Source organism: Oncorhynchus mykiss, chromosome 25, assembly GCF_057628025.1.
Source record: "Oncorhynchus mykiss isolate SJ-2025 chromosome 25, ASM5762802v1, whole genome shotgun sequence".
NCBI classification, from domain to species: Eukaryota; Metazoa; Chordata; class Actinopteri; order Salmoniformes; family Salmonidae; genus Oncorhynchus; species Oncorhynchus mykiss.
The window spans coordinates 29,873,956-29,896,500 of NC_143046.1; the positions used below are offsets into that span (position 1 = coordinate 29,873,956).

Here is a 22,545-nt window from a genome sequence, read left to right on the forward strand (position 1 = left end):
TTACACACAACGGACACATTCAAACGAAGGCACAGGAATATGAACGGGTATCATTGTACAAAATAGACACAGCTTCACTCATCTCCACTCCCCCAGTTACTCTGCCTACGTCTCCCCTCAACCGACCAGGACTCAGACACACGTGAATCCACGGAAGGAGTAGAGTAACAGAAGGATATGAACCTACATTAATACAGTGTCGGGTGGTGCTGTGGTGGCAGGTTGAGTGGCGTGCTACAGGGCCGCTCGGTCTGAACTCTGCTGTGGAGCTCTAGCCTTCAGCAGCCCGGTTGATCCAGATAAGCCTCTCAGCCACCTCATTACCGCAGAGCATCTGCTTGGTGTGGCCAGGCGTACACGCAGTCCACAGGCGGCTGGTGATGCCTTAATTGGGGAGGATTGGCTCATTGTAATTGCTGCAACATAAATGGTACCAAATACATCAAAACACATGGTTTCCCTGAGTTTGATACCATTTCATTCACTCCACCCCAGCAATTTTAATGAGCCATCCATCCTCCTATCAGCAGCCTCCTGTGGTACACACACGTGCAGTCCTGCAAAGCCCACACTAACAGACCATGCTAAGCATAAGACAAGTATGCTTGCTGATACACAAGTTCACTCAAGCATACCACAAGTTCATAAATGAAAACAAGACATTCATAATATTGTGATTTATTACAGAAAAACTGTGTTGAACAAACTGGTCTTAAAGTGCTACATTCAGGTCGGAGGTTCAGAGTGCCGAGGCTGGAGCCCAAGGGGCCAGACGTGGGGTGGTCCTGGGGCCAGGGTGAGGTGGTCATGGGGCCAGACGTGGGGTGGTCCTGGGGCCAGGGTGAGGTGCCCATTTTGTGCCCGTCACCCCACGGCACCCCACCCCAGCGGTCACCCGTGGGACAGGGCCATTCTCCACATTCATCCAGCCACTCGTGCTTTTTTTTGGGGACGTTTCGATTATTCTTACAAAAATGGCTGGAAAAAGGGTTGCATTAAAAATACAATCATTCTTTTTTTTGGTCAGGCAAAACACGAGAAACCAATACATTTTGTAAGCTTTTGAAAACAGCATCTGTAATGCCCCCCCCCCCCATATAGTAAGTCCTACTCCTACCCCGACCTAGGACACAGCCCAGGCAGGTGAGAGTCCAGCGGTATCTCCACGCTAGTCTGAGCACAGCCCATACTCAGCCCCCTGATAGCTTTAGTGTTTCAAAAGGAAACGTTACAAAGAGTCCTCCGTAATATCGCCATCTGGTGTACACAAACCTCTGGGCACTCCAGACCCTTGAAGTCAAGAAAAATATATACATTTCTCCCATATGAAAGTATGGTAAATCACATTTGGCATGGAAGGGACACCAGGTTGCATATGCTCAGTATCATGTACAGCCAGCATGTAGATGTTACAGTATCTTCAACCACTAAGGATCTGGAATGAAGTCCATCTGAACTAAAGCTACTGAACTTAGGAACTACAGCCATCATTATCAAATATTTGATAGTTATGGCATTTTTTTAAAGGACAAGACATACCCCTCTGTGCCAGAAATACCCAAAGCTCTATTCAAAGCCTAGATATGGCTTGACTGACCTCTAACCAGTGCTCTGTAATCTGACCTGCGACCAGAACGGTGGAGGGAACAGGATATGGTGTAAGGTAAGACATACAGGTTGGCACAGGGGCACACATCTCGTCTGAAGTAACGCAGGCATACTGAAATTGCACAATTAAACAAATACGTAATAAAAATATAACATTTGTGGGTAAAATTACACAGAACAATAAATATGTCAAATAGATTCTTACACGTTCCAAAACAAAAATCCTCCCGTAGTATCTAAAAGTGATTCAAATCATGGCATGTAGAAACGGAATGTATGAAGCACTAACACCAGAGGTCAGTAAGAAACCCTTCTCAGATATCCTAAATAGATATGGATGTTGATGTAAGGTCAGCAGGTGGTCAACATTACCTGATGAGCAAGTCTGGAGTTGGGATCGTTACCTTTGACAAACACTAAGTGGTAATGGGACATAGATACCTCATTTTAGGCCTTTAGTGCATGTGCGTATTAGTGAATGCGTAGGTGTGTGCGCATTATGCGTGTGTTTCGGCATACGACAAAATGTGCCTTTCTGACCGCATGCCCAAAGGAAAATCCTCAGAACTCCTGATGTCCTTTAGTGCTAATCTACAAGGAAGCTACAGGTATTCCTATGAAAACACTGTACGTGTCTCAATGAAACACGCAGGTTGCTTTTTAGGCCATCGATCCCATCCAGTACAGCTGGGTAACTGATGTATGAGAAACACATTCACACATAAACCACTTGCTCACACTCTGCAACATATTTTGCAATATCTGGACGGTGCTGGGCATGACATGCATCTCCCCAGGTCAGATACATTTTTGGCTTCAAGCATTAGGCATTCAAACAGGTTCAGATCTATAGCTACAGCACATGTAATAATTTACACAATCCAATTGGGATTTTCTTATATTATCACCGGCCTTCTGCTTGGAAGATACATGTCACGCTCCAGACACGGAACCAGGTAGAAACGTTGGCAAGCACAAGTCATTACCGGTCATTTTGATTAACTCACATACACTTTTCGGGAAGATGGAGAATTAAACCAGTAGGGGGCTGTGCCTCTAAACCCTCCCTTAACCCTGTAGGGGGCTGTGCCTCTAAACCCTCCCTTAACCCAGTAGGGGGCTGTGCCTCTAAACCCTCCCTTAACCCAGTAGGGGGCTGTGCCTCTAAACCCTCCCTTAACCCAGTAGGGGGCTGTGCCTCTAAACCCTCCCTTAACCCAGTAGGGGGCTGTGCCTCTAAACCCTCCCTTAACCCAGTAGGGGGCTGTGCCTCTAAACCCTCCCTTAACCCAGTAGGGGGCTGTGCCTCTAAACCCTCCCATTTTGTTTAAGATATTCAGTAACTCATGTGCAGTGTCGTCTGTATTGAGCGAACATGCTTTCTTTATCCCTGGACTGGAATCATGTAACTTACAGTACCAGTCAAAAGTTTAGACACCTACTCATTCAAGGGTTTTTCTTTATTTCTTACTATTTTCTACTTTCTAGAATAATAGTGAAGCCATCAAAACTATGAAATAACGTAGTAACCAAAAAAAGTTACATCAAAATGAATTTTATATTCTTCAAAGTAGTCACCCTTTGCCATCATGAGGTAGTCACCTGGAATGCATTTCAATTAACAATCTGTGCCTTGTTAAACGTTAATTTATGGAATTTCTTTCCTTTTTAATGTGTTTGAGCCAATCAGTTGTGTCGTGACAAGGTAGGTGTTGGAAACAGAAGATAGCCCTATTTGGTAAAAGACCAAGTCTATATTATGGCAAGAACAGCTCAAATAAGCAAAGAGAAACAACAGTCCATCATTACTTTAAGACATGAAGGTCAGTCAATCCAGAAAATGTCAAGAACTTTGAAAGTTTCTTCAAGTGCAGTCGCAAAAACCATCAAGAGCAATGTTGAAACTGGCTCTCATGAGGACCGCCACAGGAAAGGAAGACCCAGAGTTACCTCTGCTGCAGAGGATAAGTTCATTAGAGTTAACTGCACCTCAGACTGCAGCCCAAATAAATGCTTCAGGGTTCAAGTAAGACACATCTCAACATCAACTGCTCAGAGGAGACTGTGTGAATCAGTCCTTCATGGTTGAATTGCTGCAAAGAAACCACTACTAAAGGACACCAATAAGAAGAGACCTGCTTGGGCCAAGAAACACGAGCCATGGACATTAGACCGCAGAAATTTGTCCTTTGGTCTGATGAGTCCAAATTTGAGATTTTTGGTTCCAACCTAGGTGAATGGATGATCTCCACATGTGTGGTTGCCACCATGAAGCTTGGAAGAGGTGTGATGGTGCTTTGCTGGTGACATTTTCTGTGATTTATTTAGAATTCAAGGCACACTTAACCAGCATGGCTACCACAGAATTATGCAGAGATTCACCATCCCACCTGGTTTGCGTATATTGGGACGATCATTTGTTTTTCAACCTCCAGACTGTGTAAGGGCTATTTGACCAAGGAGAGTGATGGAGTGCTGCATCAGATGACCTGGCCTCCACAATCACTCAACCTCAACCCAATTGGAAAAGCATTCCAGGTGAAGCTGGTTGAGAGAATGCCAAGAGTGTGCAAAGCTGTCATCAAGGCAAAGGGTGGCTACTTTGAAGAATCTCAAATACATCTTGATTCCTTCAACAGTTTTTTGGTTACTACATGATTCCATATGTGTCATTTCATAATTTTGACGTCTTCACAATTATTCTACAACGTAGAAAATAATAAAAAGAAAAGAAAAACCCTTGAATGAGAAGGTGTTCTAAAACTTTTGACTGGTACTGTACATACTATTTGGGCCTGGAACTGTGGAATCTGTTTCAGAAAGTTAAGTAACATTTTTGTTTTAACAAACCTTGACCTAAACACACAAGTAATAGCAAGTGGCATTCATGGAGCCTCCTTCGTTTCATGCAGATGAATCATTCTGGGTCAGTGGAGGTGTGGCTGCATGTTAGAACACAGGAGATCATAGTAGTACTACTGACAAGGTAGCCGTGTGCGCATTCATTTCAATTTTTTAAGAAAGAAAAAGAAACTGCGGAAACTCATGCCTCCTGTCTGAATAGTGCAGTAAAACCGCTGTAAAAACGGCCTGTGCTGATTGGGCCAGTGGTGCAGTACTCTGCAGACATGCAGAGGGAAACAGGAAGAGGGTGACAGGAGTCCATCCCTGGCTCTTCTAGCATCTTTTCTATTTTCTTTTTGTCAATTTCCATTTTCTTTTTAGATCAGGCAAAAGTGCTGGCAGCCAGCTTGACTGCCATGGGGGCCTGAAAGACACTGGCCGCAGTATAGTTAACCCTCCGTTCTGCCCTTCACTCCTGCCCGATCAGATGCTTGTAGGACAAGGGCGTGACAGCAGCGATCTGGAGAGGACAAACACACAGAGACAGAAGTCAGTCCACCACCATAGACAGAATCCTGCTCCTGCCAAATGCCAACCACTGGAAGGTGGCAACAAAGAGCAGCACCATGACAGACACCATTAAATGTTGACCCCAAAAATCTGATAGAATTGACCACATACCCCCAAATAAAATTAATTGGACACACCTCCCCTGAAAGCAGATTAACTCAAATCAAATCATAGAATATCTACTGCTCTGATATCATGTGATCATCCCTGATGATTCTAGAAGTGTATGGAACCCAAGAAGACCATGAGGCGATAGCCGAGGATTAAGACATGTGAGATTAACCCTCGTTTTACCTGGATGTTTATAGGAGGGAGTCCTCTGAAGGCTGGGAAGAATAGAGAAGCAGGTTAAATACAGGTGATGGATGGGAGCGTAAAGCCTGGTGTTAACCCAGACTTGCCAATAAACAGAACCAGGGCTCCCAATTAGCATTTTACATTGGTAGCACTGTTGCACCCAAATTATTTTAAAGTTAGGAGCACCACATAAAATTTAGGAGCACCAGGAAATGTCATTTTAAAATCAATTGAGATAGACTTTATTGGGCCTATATGAATTATATGTACTTTTGAAGCACATTTTGTACCCTAGGAAAGTAATATCTAACACTGTTAAGACATTTGTTTATTATCTCCAGCAAAACCGTAGCGCCGGTAACATGGTCACAACTGTCCAACGGTTCTGGCTACAGACGGGCGGTTCTCTCTGTAGTAATGGTGCAACCACCACGGTCAGGAATCTGGACTCACTTTCTTATCTTATCCCCCCCCCCACAATAACTGCTCCCCAGCGCCAATGACGTGGACGTCGATTAAGGCAGCCCCCCCGCACCTCTCTGATTCAGAGGTCTTGGGTTGAATGCATTCAGCCGTGCAACTGACTAGGTATCCCCTTTCCCTTAATCATTAAAACAATTATAATCTGGCAGATATGTTTGTAGTCGCACTGGTGCTCCCAAATTAAAACGTCAGGTCACACAGCAAAAATATTTGACCGATACAATTTTATTTTATTTGACACATTCACTCCAGGCAACGGTCAGTTCATTTTGATGTAGGAAGAGCAACATACAATCAGGCAAAGGAAAGGTGGTAACAAAATGTAGTACTTGCAAATGGAAAATACAAGACGCCAGTAACAGACAAATAGTACATTGCACATGCAACCAGGAGGGACACCACAACCACCATATAAATGACAACTCCACAAGGGGAGAAATTAAAAAAGGCAGATTACGAGGTCTGCAATATTTCATTAGGAATACAGAGGACAAAGAAAAACAGACACTCACATTCACACACTGATGAGACAGATTCATCCCCGATCCTCAACGGAGTCCATACTTAGTCAAAAAGGTAACTGGAAATCCTTAAAGACCACATGCAAGGCCACAATGAGCCGGTCGTCTACTGGGAGGCTGAAAAGAGCATCGACTGTCCTGGCTTAGTGGATCATATTGGAAAAGGCTCCCCTTCTGACATCAATTTATACATTCGGACACAGTTAAATGTTTATCCATATCCAATGTACATATTTCACAAGCAAAAATATGACGCAGCCATTATGAACAATACACTTTTCAGCCAACCAGTCAGAGCTCAACACACAGGAAGTATGGGTTACAGTAGCCATTAGAGGACTGAACCAACTTCTTAAAAGAAGATGTTGAAGGCACGGGAAGCAGGATTCTGGTTACAGTTAAAGAGCACTGGGTCTCCGCAGATCTAGACAGCTAAAGGGTTTCTTTTGGGGGGTATTTGATTGTTTTAACTAAGGGGCAGAGTTGGGGGTCGGTACCTGTTCATAGGATAGTATTGGACTCGTCTGAAAAGGTTTTCATGAGCAGGGGCCTGGCTGAAGACCGGGGAGACTGGGTTTCCCCCTCGCCCGACTGAACCACTGGCTTCTTCTGGAAGGGTGAAGCAAGAGACACTAATGGCACCTCGTGCTGACAGACAGACACTTACACACTTGAGACAGAAGTTGGACAATGTAATGTAGTTTAAAACACACACACTCTCCTTGGTGAATTCTCTCTCCTCTACCCAGGAGGGTCAATGTTTTAGAAAGCTTGCGTCGTTCTTAATGTCGCATTATTTAAGGTCAACACAAAGCCATCTTAATAGACTAATACACATTATTGGTACAGCTATCCAAATACTTCAAATATCCTTTGGGGCATTTGGGTGACATTAACTAGAAAGTTATGATTAAAAAGACACATTCATAGCAACACACAACCACCCAGAAATGTCTGTAGTGGCCCACTGCGGTTGTGGTGGGGTCCAGGGTTGGCTGGAGTCTGGAGCACACTGGCATGCAGGTAAATCTCATTTGTTTGCGTGCTGCATTCACCTGGACAGGCATGCAGAGACAGCAGGCACAGTGGCAGCACGGGCAGGAAAGACACACTGACTGATGCACTCAGACATACTGAATTAGACATAGGACCAACACTGCAGCAACAAACGAAAAACCACAATTGCTGGGGAAGTGAGATGGCTTGGAATTGGGCAACCCAGCATTTACATAAGCATTCTCAAATGATCCTGAAATAACAAAAAATGTACCACCCAGTCTAGACAGTGGTTAGAAAGGTAGCTTCTCTTTAACCTCACCATGACCTGAACAGGGAACCTCTAGAATGGTCAATCAAGGCCAACTGGATGTTAAAGGAAGGAGGAGGGGACGAATCTGACAAGCAGGACAGGACAGATGGGAGGAGAGCGAGGAAGAGAGTGGGTGGGGGAACAAGGAGGAGAGTGGATGGGGGAACAAGGAGGAGAGTGGGTGGGGGAACAAGGAGGAGAGTGGGTGGGGGAACAAGGAGGAGAGTGGGTGGGGGAACAAGGAGGAGAGAAAAGGAGAGGCAGTAAAGGGAAAGAGAGACCTCAGTCACTCCAGGAGAAGCTGTGAGTACTGGCGGTCTGTGACAGCATGAAGATAGTGGACGTCCCCGACGAAGGAAGCCGTTGCTTGATCTGCAGCAAAGCAGGCAGGACAGAAAGGAAGAAACAGAAGAGGCAATAAGAGGAAGTGAGAGTAGGGGAGAGAGACTGTAGAGAATGTATTACCACAAAGCAGCAGAGTTAGAGAGATAGCATTTAGTTAGGATGGGGCAGAGTCTTATATAGGGTGCGGCAAGATAGCCTCAAGGTTAGAGCGTTCGGCCAGTAACCGAAAGGTCGCTGGTTTGAATACCGGAGCCGGTAAGGTGAAACCTCCCTGTGCACTTGAACAAGGCACTTAACCCTAATTGCTCCAGGGGCGCCGTGCAATGGTAACCCTGGCAGTGACCCCACTCCCAGCGGGTGTCTCAAGAGGAGGTGGGATACGCAAGAAACGCACAAGTGTGTAACAGGACAAATAAGCATTCCCCAAATTATTAATACATCCAGATTCATTCGTCGCAATGCCAGATGGTGAAGCGTGATTCAACACTCCAGAGAACGCATGGTGATCTTAGGCTTGTGTGCGGCTGCTAGGCCTCAGAAACCCCTTTCTTGAAGCTCCCGACAAACATTTCTTGTTGCTGACGTTGCTTCCAGAGGCAGTTTGGAACCAGAGGCAGTTTGGAACTCGGTAGTGAGTGTTGCAACAGAGGACAGATCTAGCAGGGCGGAGGGGTGGCATCCAATGACGGTGCCACATTGAAAGTCACTGATCTCTACAGTAAGGCCATTCTAGTGCCAATGTTTGTCTATGGAGATTGCATGGCTGTGTGCTTGAATGTATACACCTCTCAGCAACGGGTGAGGCTGAATAGCCAAATCGACTAATTTGAAGGAGTGTGCAGATACTTTTGTATGCATGCACGTACAGGTGAAGTCGGACGTTTACATACACTTAGGTTGGAGTCATTAAAACTCGTTTTTCAACCACTCCACAAATTTCTTGTTAACAAACTATAGTTTTGGCAAGTCGGTTAGGACTTCTACTTTGTGCATGACAAGTCATTTTTCCAACAATTGTTTTCAGACATTAACTTATAATTCACTGTATCACAATTCCAGTGGGTCAGAAGTTTACATATACTAAGCTGACTGCGCCTTTAAAAAGCTTGGAAAATTCCAGAAAACTATATCATGGCTTTAGAAGCTTCTGATAGACTAATTGACATAATTTGAGTCAATTGGAGGTGTAACTGTGGATGTATTTCAAGGCCTACCTTCAAACTCAGTGCCTCTTTGCTTGACATCAAGGGAAATCAAAATAAATCAGCCAAGACCACAGAAAAAAAATTGTAGAACTCCACAAGTCTGGTTCATCCAAGGGAGCAATTTCCAAATGCCTGAAGGTACCACGTTCATCTGTAAAAACAATAGTACGCAAGTATAAACACCATGGGACCACGCGCAGCCGTCATACTGCTCAGGAAGGAGATGCATTCAGTCTCCTTGAGATTAACGTACTTTGGTGCGAAAAGTGCAAATCAATCCCAGAACAGCAGCAAAGGACCTTATGAAGATGCTGGAGGAAACTGGAACAAAAGTACCTATATCCACAGTAAAACGAGTCCTATATCAACATAACCTGAAAGGCCGCTCAGAAAGGAAGAAGCCACTGCTCCAAACCGCCATAAAAAAGCCAGACTACAGTTTGCAACTGCACATGGGGACAAACATCATACTTTTTGGAGAAATGTCCTCTGGTCTGATGAAACAAAAATATAACCGTTTGGCCATAATGACCATCGTTATGTTTGGAGGAAAACAGGGGAAGCTTGCAAGCCGAAGAACACCATCCCAACTGTGAAGCACGGGGGTGGCAGCATCATGTTGTGGGGGTGCTTTGCTGCAGGAGGGACTGGTGCACTTCACAAAATAGATGGCATCATGGATGGAAAATGATATGGATATATTGAAGCAACATCAGTCAGGAAGTTAATGCTTGGTCGCAAATGGGTCTTCCAAATGGACAATGACTCCTAAGCATACTTCCAAAGTTGTTGCAAAATGGCTTAAGGACAACAAAATCAAGGTATTGGAGTGGCCATCACAAAGCCCTGACCTCAATCCTATAGAAAATTTGAGGGGAGAACTGAAAAAGCGTGTGCGAGCAAAGAGGCCTACAAACCTGACTCAGTTACACCAGCTCTGTCAGGAGGAATGGGAGAAAATTCACCCAACTTATTGTGGGAAGCTTGTGGAAGGCTGCCTGAAACGTTTGATACAAGTTAAGCAATTTAAAGGCAATGCTACCAAATACTAATTGAGTGCATGTAAACTTCTGACCTACTGGGAATGTGGTGAAAGAAATAAAAGCTGAAATAAATAAATCGCTCGACTATTATTCTGACATTTCACATTCTTAAAATAAAGTGGTGATCCTAACTGACCTAAGACAGGGAATTTTTACTAGGATTAAAATGTCAGGAATTGTGAAAAACTGAGTTTAAATGTATTTGGCTAAGGTGTATGTAAACTTCCAACTTCAACTCTATGCATTTATACACACTCACCGGCCAGTTAATTAGGTACACCACCCCGTTGAAGAAAATGGTTCGCTCCTACAGACAGTGAGTCATGTGGCCTGCTATATAAAGCAGGCAGACAGGCCTCCAGTTACTATTCGATTGAACGTTCGATTGAACAAAATGAGTGACCTAAGCAACTTAGAGGGACATGACCTGTGCCAGGCACACCGGATCCAGTATGTCAGAAAGGGCCACCCTCCTGGGCTTTTTACGCACAACAGTGTCTACAGCAGGGTTCTCCAACAGGTAGAGCTACCAGTAGCTCGCAGCTCACCTATGAGTAGCTCGCAGCTCACCTATGAGTAGCTCGCCAATCAATTCTGAAAGTACATTCATTTTTCACGTGTTCCATCGCAATCTGTCATAAAGTCCTGGCCACTATCAAATCAAAGCCATACTGACATTATCCCACCCCTGATTAGTCACTATTGGTTTAAAAAGCCAAACTTAAACTCCAGCAATATTGCCTGTGTTAGGTGTGCGAGTTTGTCCATCACTCTGTATGTAGCCAGTTAGCGATGCTAATGATAACCGTCTTGTGGGCAGAAAGACTTCAAAAACCTCTATTAAATGTTAATTGTTAGCGGTTGCCATAGTTGCGCAGTGTCATGACAAGTGTTGCAGCAGTAGGCCTAACAGCAGAAATGTTAGAATGACACATTCCTCTCTCACTAAATGTGCTATTAAAGGTTTATTACACTCAAATCTAAATGTGTTACTTTTTCTTTTTCAGACCTCAGAAATGGATTTCTGATGTAATTTAAGCATTGACATGGACTCAGAACATCGATTTGTGTTGTTTCTTTGAATAATTGTAATAATGAAAGTAAAAAACAGAAAATAATCCAAAACCAGGAAATAAAACAGAATTCGGGAAAATACAAAATAATTGTATGGTGCCTGTCGTGCCAAATACAGTTTATTAACCATCTTACCAGTTATCTTGACCGAAAACACATTGTACACTAAGGACTTGAGAAAAGTTAGAGAAAAAAAATAGCTTGCAACATTTCATTTGTTTTAAGTAGCCCTCATCCTAGAAAAAGTTGGAGACCCCTGGTCTAGGGTTTACCAAGAAGGGTGGGACAAACAAAAAGCATCCAGTCAGCGGCAGTCCTGTGGGCGAAAACAGCTAATTGTCGAGAGGTCGAAGGAAAATGGCAAGAATCGCGCAAGCTAAAGGGCCAGCTACCGACAGACAAATAACGGTGCAGTACAACAGTGGTGTGCAGTACGGCATCTCGGCGATCCTAGTCCCGAATGGGCTATTGCAGCGACCACACAAGGTTCCACTCCTATCAGCTAAAAACAAGAAGCAGCAGCTCCAATGGGCACATGTTCACCAATACTGGACAATTGAGTGGAAAAACATTGCCTGGTCTGACGAATCACGGTTCCTGTAGCGTCATGCTGATCCTAGAGTCTGGATTTGGCGTAAGCAGCATGAGTCCATGGATCCATCCTGCCTGGTGTCAACAGTACAGGCTGGTGGCGGTGGTGTACCGCTGTCCAATCTGCAGCAACTGCGCGCGTCAGCATGGACCAACATCCCTGTTGAACTTTTCCGACTTGTAGAATCCACACCCCGAAGAACTCAGGCTGTTCTGGAGGTAAGATGGGGGAGGGGGGGGTCCGACCCAGTACTAGATGGGTGTACCTAATAAACAGAAAGTTGGGCCAACGGTTTCTGTCTGAATTATTCCGAGAGCGCCACTTGCTCCTCCATAGCCGTTGCGAAGTGAACATTGACGTCACAGTACAGACATTATGTTGAATGCTAATCAATAAAAACATCTTAAAATCACTGCTCTGTTTTGCTTGTTTACAGAGGGTCATTTCATAGGGGAATTGTCATTGGTCTCTCGCTCGTATTTTTTATGAATGTTTATTATGACTATTTCTGTATTTTGAATTTGGCCCTCTGCAATTTCACCATAAATCACACCATTCCTAATACTTTGAAGGAAAACCAATTTGACTCATGGGGAGTTAATTGAGTGACAGGCAATACCAGGGGATACTGGCCTCAGAAGGGAGACTGGGGCAAATTTGATTATTCCTGTGATCTCCATCCATATCAACAACACAAATCAGACCGCTATGGAGGAGCTCTTTAACCTCTACAGGATCCATGTCCTGACCTCAGGACGGTTGAGCTAACATAGGCTAATGTGATTAGCATGAGGTTGTAAGAAAAAAAACTAATGATAAATGATATGGGCAGAAAGCTTAAATTCTTGTTAATCTAACTGCACTGTCAATTTTACAGTAGCTATTAGAGTGAAATAATACCATGCTATTGTTTGAGGAGAGTACACAATTATGAACGTGAACATGTATAAATAAACTAAATTGGCACATTTGGGCAGTCTTGATACAACATTTTGAATAGATATGCAATAGTTCATTGGATCAGTCTAAAACGTTGCAAATGCACTGCTGCCATCTAGTGGCCAAAGTCAAAATTGTGCCTGGGCTAGAATAATTCATAATGGCCTCTCTTGCATTTCAAAGATCAAAACAAAACGTTTTTTTCTTTGTATCATCTTATACTAGATCTAATGGGTTATATTCTCCTAAATGTATTTCACATTTCCACAAACTTCAAAGTGTTCCCTTTCAAATGGTATCAAGAATATGCATATCCTTGCTTCAGGTCTTGAGCTACAGGCAAGTTCGATTGGTGCATGTCATTTTAGGTGAAAATTGAAAAAAAAATGGGCGGATCCTTTAAAGTGTTTAGAGCGATGGGCTCTGTCAAGCATGACCAAGTCTTCTTGGAGACACAAATGGATACTTGGACAAAATGTTAATTCTAAATTTAAACAAAGATGGTTATGTATAAACAGAAATACAGGGACGTCTGAACGTCTCCTTATTCCACTGACGCATAAAAGACAGGTCATAGCCCATAGAAATGATGAAAGATACGAATACAGGAAAACTACTATGAAGTGTTTTGAAGAGTTACCCCTTTTAACATTTAAACAATATGGTATCACTGTATGTGGACAGTACCTGTCGTGAGTGGGGCCCACGGGGCTTTCGGAGGACCAGCAGCAGGATCTCAGGCAACAGGCTGAGCAGGATGAGCAGGATGATGATCAGCCAGGCTGACACAGAGCTCAGCATATTAGCAAACACAAAGTAGAGACGCTGCTGCCGAAGGAAAGGCCTGACGGGAGGGAGAGGGTTTATAACATTTACATAGGTCAGTCCAAATTCAGCAGTCACATGGTGCTACATGGCGTGCTGGCTTTTGCTCCAGCCCATCACTAACCTTAAAAAAAAATATTGGCTGAACAAGAGCCATCGGTTCTTTCGACCAATCGATTGGTCTCAATTTCAAAATATGTATTTTTCCATATACAGTGGGGCAAAAAAGTATTTAGTCAGCCACCAATTGTGCAAGTTCTCCCACTTAAAAAGATGAGAGAGGCCTGTAATTTTCATCATAGGTACACTTCAACAATGACAAACAAAATGGGGAAAAAAAAATCCAGAAAATCACATTGTAGGATTTTTAATGAATTTATTTGCAAATTACGGTGGAAAATAAGTATTTGGTCACCTACAAACAAGCAAGATTTCTGGCTCTCACAGACCTGTAACTTCTTCTTTAAGAGGCTCCTCTGTCCTCCACTCGTGACCTGTATTAATGGCACCTGTTTGAACTTGTTATCAGTATAAAAGACACCTGTCCACAACCTCAAACAGTCACACTCCAAACTCCACTAAATTACAGGCCTCTCATCTTTTTAAGTGGGAGAACTTGCACAATTGGTGGCTGACTAAATACTTTCCCCCCCCACTGTATAGACACATCCTATGTGTTTTAATCAAATCAACTATATGCACTGAGCTTCTGAAGCTCTAAGTGCACTGATGAAATAATTAAGAAACGACTAGAGGGAGTCTGACCGCATCTGATTTGATTGTGCTGCGCCTGGCTCAGACTCGCTGCGCTGTCACCAAAAAAATAAAGACAGCGAGTGACTGTGTGACTAGCACCCATTGTCTCACTCTCCTCCCTGCTGCAGCGACCACCACAGAACATCAAAAGGTGTTCATGGTGCTGTCTGTGTTGCTGAAGCTGCAACAATTACAACCATTTCTGACTGAAAAGTTGTTATCAAAGTCCTTAATTTGTTTAGGAAAACATTCCCTATTCGCTTAGCCTCAACCCTTGCTCTTGTTACGTCACACGTATGCACCACATGCACATGACCAATAGGGCCTGACCTACAACATATCATAATCACGTCAATAAATTGGTTAGAAACTCTGAACAATGTAACAGCAAAAAAAGTGACAAATTCGAAACAGGGGGAATGTTTACTGGTTGCTCAGGAGGTAAAGGGGAAGTCAGATTAGTAGAATACATTTGTCTACAAAATACTGAAGATCAAGAAAAACAAGGTAAGGAGCAAATGCTGCATGCATATTATGTGTGCCAAACAGATGGTGCTACATTACAATAACTTTTTCTGATAGTTTGGAACAATGTAAACACAACAAATTATAAACGAGTCGGTTGTAAAACAAATTCATAAAGCCTTTATTACAGCAAAGACTAGAAACAGATGCCTATTTATTGTTTACGTTGATTATGCATTTTAAAACTAAAATGCTTGAGTGCATTTCAAATCATGAATGACTGGAATGCTGTGATGACAAGAACGAATAAACGATTGATACAGTAGCCTATATACAGTGCATTCGGAAAGTATTCAGACCCCTTGACTTTCTCCACATTGTTAGGTTACAGCCTTATTCTAAAATTGATTAAATCATTTTCCCCCCTCATCAATCTACACACAATAACCCATAATGATGAAGCAAAACCGTGTTTAGAAATGTTTATTAATATATATATATATATATATATAAGATAAATAAATATACATTTATATTTATTTCTATGAAATCACATTAACTTAAGTATCCAGACCCTTTACTCAGTACTTTGTTGAAACACCTTTGGCAGCGATTACAGTCTCGAGTCTTCTTGGGTTCTACGGGCTCTGGCTGGGCCATTCAAGAACATTGAGACTTGTCCCGAAGCCACTCCTGCGTTGTCTTGGCTGTGTGCTTAGGGTCTTTCTCCTGTTGGAAGGTGAACCTTCGCACCAGTCTGAGGACACAATCCGATCTCGGAGCTCTACGGACACTTCCTTAAACCTCGTGGCTTGGTTTTTGCTCTGACATGCACTGTCAACTGTGGGACCTTATATAGACAGGTGTGGGCCTTTCCAAATCATGTCTAATCAATTGAATTTACCACAGGTGGACTCCAATCAAGTTGTAGAAACATCTCAAGGATGATCAATAGAAACAGGAAGTAGCTGAGCTCAATTTCGCATCTTAGAGCAAAGGGTCTAAATACTTATGTAAATAAGGCATCTTTTTTTTGTGCAAATCTCTCTAAAAACGTGTTTTTGCTTTGTCATTATGGGGTATTGTGTGTAGATTGCTGAGGAAATATACTTTTAAAAAGTCAAATATGGAAAAGGTCAAGGGGTCTGAAAACTTTCCAAAGGCACTAAGTATTGAAATATAGGCCTAAGTAAGTTACGGTATTGACTAAACAGGATGCGCTCTTAGGCCTACAGCTGGGTGGTGTTTACGCAAGGCTGCTATACTAAGACTACTAATGACAATGACATTACTTAATATAACAATGATAATAACAACGACGACGAGATCAAGGATAAAGGAAGGTCATTATTATTTTCAATATACAAATTCAGACAATTTGGAACAGTTAAACACACAGCTGTCATCGAGGCAAAGGGTGGCCATTTGAAGAATCTCAACGATAAAATATATATTTAGGATCTTTTTAACACTTTTTTGGTTACTATATCATTCCACGTGTGTTATTTCATAGTTTATGTCCTCACTATTATTCTACAATGTAGAAAATAGTAAAAATAAAGCAAAATGAGTAGGTGTTCTAAAACTTTTAACCGGTAGTGTATGTGGGTGATGTATAAAGCCAGGCACATTTAAACAGTTAGGCTATTGATTATAGACCTAATTAAGTTGTGGTTTCTGCTCTCCTCACTTTTCTTAGACAATTAAGGTCAATGCTGTTTCCTCATCTCCTAACTCCACTGCTGCTTCCGCCACATTGTTCTCAACACCAACATCTGTGTTACACCATTGTTTTTAAATATAACCACATACAATTTCAGTAGCACGTCTTAGAATGGACTGTGCCATCCCCGCAATGGATCAGTCCACTCAGCGCGAATCAGACAGCTGTCTTGTACACCAAGATTATCGTTTTTATTTTTTGCGTCTGCTCGACTAAAGAAATCTCAGACGACCAACAGCCTATCGACCAGTCGACTAAATGGGGTCAGCCCTAATTGAAGTACGCACCAGAAAATCCAGTACTCACCATATGATCCCACCCCAGAAGAAGCTGAAGAACATGTAGAAGGCCAGCGAGCCCCAGATGACAAAGTGATTGACCCACGTCCAATGGCGAGTGTCCATAGCCAGCTAGAACCACAAAGAGAAGACAAGTGTTATCATTGGTCTAAAAATGTACTTCAAATAACACAATTGAGTTATAACGTGCTTTTACCTTCAGCGTCACAGTGAAAACGAGGACAGTAAAAACAATCGTTCCGTACGACCAATTCCCAAACACCTGGCCATTATCCTGCAGGGCGGGGTTACTAAAGAGAAAGCGGACCCCGAAGAAGAATAAGAGGCCCTGGTAGACCCCCAGTAGTGTCCAGTACAGGAAGGGCCCCCAACCCAACATGGCATTCTTTGCTACGTCCCTAAGGAGAGAGGGAGAAAAGAGGGCAGGAAGGGAGGATGGGGAGACCGTAAGAATACAAAGACTTTGAAACCACATACCTGGCTAGTCCTAATCACACGAGAAGCCTGTGCATTCTCTACGTAGGTGCAGAATGAAGTTTAGTTCCCGGTCCTACCTGTAGAGGGCGGCGTTGTCCATCAGGACCTCCATACAGATGTGCTGCTCCAAGAGGCTGTTGGCCAGGATAGGCATGGAGGTGAAACAGATGTTGTACATCGTCAGATAGGCTGCGTCATAGAGAGGCTAGGGAGGATGGGAGGGAGGGGGAAGGGAGTGGAGGGATTGGGAACCAAGGGGTTAATTACACGGAGAGGAGAGACGCACACACACTAGCTACACAGCAAGAGGGCTCTATAGCCTCAAGCCCGTTGCCGTGTGGCCACATGCAACAACCCATCCTTTGATATATATATACACACACACACAGATGGACCTGAGAGAGCAGGTCTGAGATGAGGGACATATTTTTCACAGAGCTACTGAGAGACTATTTATATATCAGAATTTAGCTGTGTATACTCAGATGTGAAAATATGGATCACCTCCTGCTAGAGTTAAACATGTGCCAAATTAATAAATCATTTGGCACATTGGCCAATACGGCCAATAACTACTTGGTGTATCCAAGGCAATGTACTAGGCACACTGTATATAATGTGAATTTCATATGTATATACTAATTTAGTCAATGCGCGTCTTAACATTTAAACATTTCTTAATTCCATTCTTTTACTTTTAGATGTGTGTATTATTGTGAATTGTTAGATACTACTGCACTGTTGGAGCTAGGAAAACAAGCATTTCGCTACACCTGTAATAAGATCTGCTAAATATGTGTATGTGACCAATACTATATGTACTATATATATATATATATATATATATATATATATATATATATATATATATATATATATATATATATATATATATATATATATATATATATATATATATCATACTGCAGCCACTCCAGGAGATCGAGGAGAGGGGGTCATTTCAACCAGAGGGGAAGAGTATGGGCGTAGACTGGAGAAGGTGCTGCGGTTCAATGGGATACTCTGCCGTTTCATGTTTAGAGCATCTTTGAACTTCAGAGAGGGGGAGCCCCAGCAGGGCCCAGACCAATACTCACTTGCTGGGAGTATCCACAGAAAAACTGGTACAAGAACTGAGGTAAGATGAAGCAGAGGTTCTGTAAACAAGAGTGTGGGAGAAAGAGCCCGAGGTTAGGCAATGGACATCAAAAGGCAACGGACATCAATGGAATGCTGAATGGAGGATGGCTCGTAAGTGGCTGGAATGGAGTGTAACGGAGCGGATGGAATGATATCAAACACATGAAAACTGTGTGTTTGATACCATTCCCTTGACTCCATTCTGGTCATTTTTGTGAGCCGTCCTCTCCTCGGCAGCCTCCACTGACAGATATGACCTTTGGTGAAGAGCTTTGGTGTCCGGGTGTCAGCTAAATCACATGAGCTTGATCACAGTCCTTTATCGGCATCAGAAGACTTGGCTGTGTACAGTTGTAGTCGGAAATGTACATACACATAGGTTGGAGTCATTAAAACTAGTTTTTCAACCACTCCACAAATTTCTTGTTAACAAACTAAAGTTCTGGCAAGTCGGTTAGGACATCTACTTTGTGCCTGACACAAGTTAGTTTTCCAACAATTGTTTATAGACAGATTATTTCACTGTATCACAATTCCAGTGGGTCAGAAGTTTACATATACTAAGCTGACTGCGCCTTTAAAAAGCTTGGAATATTCCAGAAAATGATTCTGATAGACTAATTGACATAATTTGAGTCAATTGGAGGTGTACCTGTGGATGTATTTCAAGGCCTACCTTCAAACTCTGTGCCTCTTTGCTTGACATCAAGGGAAATCAAAATAAATCAGCCAAGACCTCAGATAAAACATTGCAGACCTCCACAAGTCTGGTTCATCCTTGGGAGCAATTACCAAACACCTAAAGGTACCACGTTCATCTGTACAAACAATAGTACGCAAGTATAAACACCATGGGACCACGCAGCCGTGACAGCGCTCAGGAAGGAGACACGTTCTGTCTCCTAGAGATGAAAAGTGCAAATCAATACCAGAACAGAAAAGAACCTTGAAGGTGCTGGAGAAAACAGGTACAAAAGTATCTATATCCACAGTAAAACGAGTCCTATATCGACATAACCTGAAAGGCCGCTCAGCAAGGAAGAAGCCATTGCTCCAAACCGCCATAAAAAAGCCAGACTACAGTTTGCAACTGCACATGGGGACAAAGATTGTACTTTTTGTAGATATGTCCTCTGGTCTGATGAAACAAAAATATAACTGTTTGGCCATAATGACCATTGTTATGTTTGGAGGAAAAAAGGGAAGGTTTGCAAGCCCAAGAACACCATCCCAACTGTGAAGCACGGGGGTGGCAGCATCATGTTGTGGGGGTGCTTTGCTACAGGAGGGACTGGTGCACTTCACAAAATAGATGGAATCATGAGGATGGAAAATGATGTGGATATATTGAAGCAACATCTCAAGACATCTGTCAGGAAGTTAAAGCTTGGTCGCAAATGGGTCTTCCAAATGGACAATGACCCAAAGCATACTTCCAAAGTTGTGGCAAAGTGGCTTAAGGACAACAAAGTCAAGGTATTGGAGTGACCATCACAAAGCCCTGACCTCAATTCTATAGAAAATGTGAGGGCAGAACTGAAAAAGTGCGTGTGCGAGCAAGGAGGCCTACAAACCTGACTCAGTTACACCAGCTCTGTCAGGAAGAGTGGGCCAAAATTCACCCAACTTATTGTGGGAAGCTTGTGGAAGGCTACCTGAAACATTTGACCCAAGTTAAACAATTTAAAAGGCAATGTTACCAAATACTAATTGAGTGTATGTAAACTTCTGACCCACTGGGAATGCGATGAAAGAAATAAAAGCTGAAATAAATCGCTCTACTATTATTCTGACATTTCACATTCTTTAAATAAAGTGGTGATCCTATCTGATCTAAGACAGGGAATTTATACTAGGATTCAATGTCAGGAATTGTGAAAAACGGAGTTAAATGTATTGTACACCTCACTCCCGCATATCTACTGCTCTTCGGTTGGCAGAAACACAGGCTTCCATGTTACAGCTCCAAACCATGACCTCATCATGATCCTCAGTAACCAGCACAGTACTGTTATGGCGCTCAAATATCTGTGCTGCCCCCTACCTTGTAGAAGAAGTATTGCACCAGGTGGGCAATACGAACGTAGTAGAGGTGCCCGTGTCCCAGTAACAGTTTCTTCAGGTGCTTGAGCTTAGGGATGGCATAGTCACTGTTCCTCACTGCCTGGCGACCCTCCCTACCCTTTATACCTGCGACAGGGAGGACGAGGGAAAATATTAATGTTACATAGAAAAAGCACTGCCTAATGCCTTTGGTGGTCTACCGAGGTCCCGAGTCTTACCGATGCCAACGTGTGCCTCCAGGATCATACTGACATCGTTGGCCCCATCTCCGATGGAGAGGGTGATGGGGCTGCCTTTACAGTTCTTCACCATCTTTACTATCTATAGGAGAGAGAGCGGAAAAGGAATGACAGAGTTTGAATTAAATCCCAATTGGGTTCTGCATTCAAAACTAAAATGCACAGATCACAGATGCAGACATTTGTCATATTATTACCAGGTGTAATGTGTTGAATTACAGAGTGGTTTTTGAGGACATGATAACTTTGTGCGATCCCTTAACTGTCACACTGGTTCGCCTTCAACTACAATAGCCATATGCAGTTAACCAGTTGCATCTCTAGGGGCGCTATTTCATTTTTGGATAAAAAACGTTCCCGTTTTAAGCGCGATATTTTGTCACGAAAAGATGCTCGACTATGCATATTCTTAACAGTTTTGGAAAGAAAACACTCTGAAGTTTCAGAATCTGCAAAGATTTTGTCTGTAAGTGCCCCAGAACTCATTCTACAGGCGAAACCAAGATGATAAGTCAAACAGGAAATGAGCAGAATTTCTGAAGCTCTGTTTTCTAATGTCTCCTTATATGGCTGTGAATGCGACAGGAATAAGCTTAGACCTTCTGCCGTTTCCCCAAGATGTCGCAAGCATTGTGACGTATTTGTAGGCATATCATTGGAAGATTGGCCATAAGAGACTACATTTTCCAGGGGTCCGCCCGGTGTCCTTTGTCTAAATTTGTGCGTAATCTTCAGGGGCGGGCATTTTCTCCTGGGATTCAGGAGAGAAAGCACACTTCCATGAACGATATATCATCGAAGAGATATGTGAAAAACACCTTGAGGATTGATTCTAAACAACGTTTGCCATGTTTTCAGTCGATATTATGGAGTTAATTTGGAAAAAAGTTCACGTTTTGAGGACTGAATTTTCGGGTTTTTTTGGTAGCCAAATGTGATGTACAAAACGGAGCTATTTCTAATACACAAATAATCTTTTTGGAAAAACTGAGCATCTGCTATCTAACTGAGAGTCTCCTCATTGAAAACATCTGAAGTTCTTCAAAGGTAAATTATTTTATTTGAAGGATTTTATGTTTTTGTTGAAATGTTGCGTGCTGGATGCTAACGCTAATGCTAACGCTAAATGCTAACGCTAAATGCTACGCTAGCTAGCTACTTTTACACAAATGATTGTTTTCCTATGGTTGAGAAGCATATTTTAAAAATCTGAGATGACAGTGTTGTTTACAAAAGGCTAAGCTTGAGAGATGGCATATTTATTTCATTTCATTTGCGATTTTCATGAATAGTTAACGTTGTGTTATGCTAATGAGCTTGCTGATAGATTTACACAATCCTGGATACAGGGGTTTTTTCATAGCTAAACGTGACGCAGAAAACGGAGCGATTTGTCCTAAACAAATAATCTTTCAGGAAAAACTGAACATTTGCTATCTGAGAGTCTCCTCATTGAAAACATCTGAAGTTCTTCAAAGGTAAATTATTTTATTTGAATGCTTTTCTGTTTTTTTGTGTAAATGTTGCCAGCTGAATGCTAATGCTAAATGCTACGCTAAATGCTACGTTAGCCATCAATACTGTTACACAAATGCTTGTTTTGCAATGGTTGAGAAGCATATTTTGAAAATCTGAGATGACAGTGTTGTTAACAAAAGGCTAAGCTTGAGAGCTAGCATATTTATTTCATTTGCGATTTTCATGAATAGTTAACGTTGCGTTATGGT

At 42.6% G+C, this 22,545-nt stretch overlaps 1 protein-coding gene and 1 long non-coding RNA gene across 7 annotated transcripts in view; one reads left to right on the plus strand and one right to left on the minus strand.

The window, feature by feature from the left end:
- Positions 1-662: 662 nt before the first annotated feature.
- LOC110504953 (phospholipid-transporting ATPase IG) overlaps positions 663-22,545 on the minus strand; it is an 80,388-nt gene continuing 58,505 nt past the window's right edge. For 2 of the 6 annotated variants that reach the window (XM_036969715.2, XM_090219625.1), the window contains 10 exons: positions 20,798-20,900; positions 20,560-20,705; positions 18,473-18,532; positions 17,453-17,580; positions 17,095-17,296; positions 16,906-17,009; positions 13,518-13,674; positions 6,821-6,932; positions 5,317-5,348; positions 663-4,972 (listed from right to left, as the gene is read on the minus strand). In XM_036969715.2, coding sequence (XP_036825610.2) covers positions 6,825-6,932; positions 13,518-13,674; positions 16,906-17,009; positions 17,095-17,296; positions 17,453-17,580; positions 18,473-18,532; positions 20,560-20,705; positions 20,798-20,900 — 1,008 coding nt within the window. In that variant the 3' untranslated portion in view covers positions 663-4,972; positions 5,317-5,348; positions 6,821-6,824. Of the gene's footprint in view, positions 4,973-5,316; positions 5,349-6,820; positions 6,933-7,913; positions 8,005-13,517; positions 13,675-16,905; positions 17,010-17,094; positions 17,297-17,452; positions 17,581-18,472; positions 18,533-20,559; positions 20,706-20,797; positions 20,901-22,545 lie in introns of all 6 variants that reach the window. The other 4 variants (XM_036969719.2, XM_090219626.1, XR_016491635.1 and 1 more) reach the window with 3 other exon arrangements.
- The window catches only part of LOC149971610 (uncharacterized), a 124,026-nt gene continuing 123,713 nt past the window's right edge, over positions 22,233-22,545 (plus strand). The window contains exon 1 of the long non-coding RNA XR_016491636.1: positions 22,233-22,296. This is a non-coding gene — a long non-coding RNA (uncharacterized LOC149971610). The remainder of the gene's footprint in view (positions 22,297-22,545) is intronic.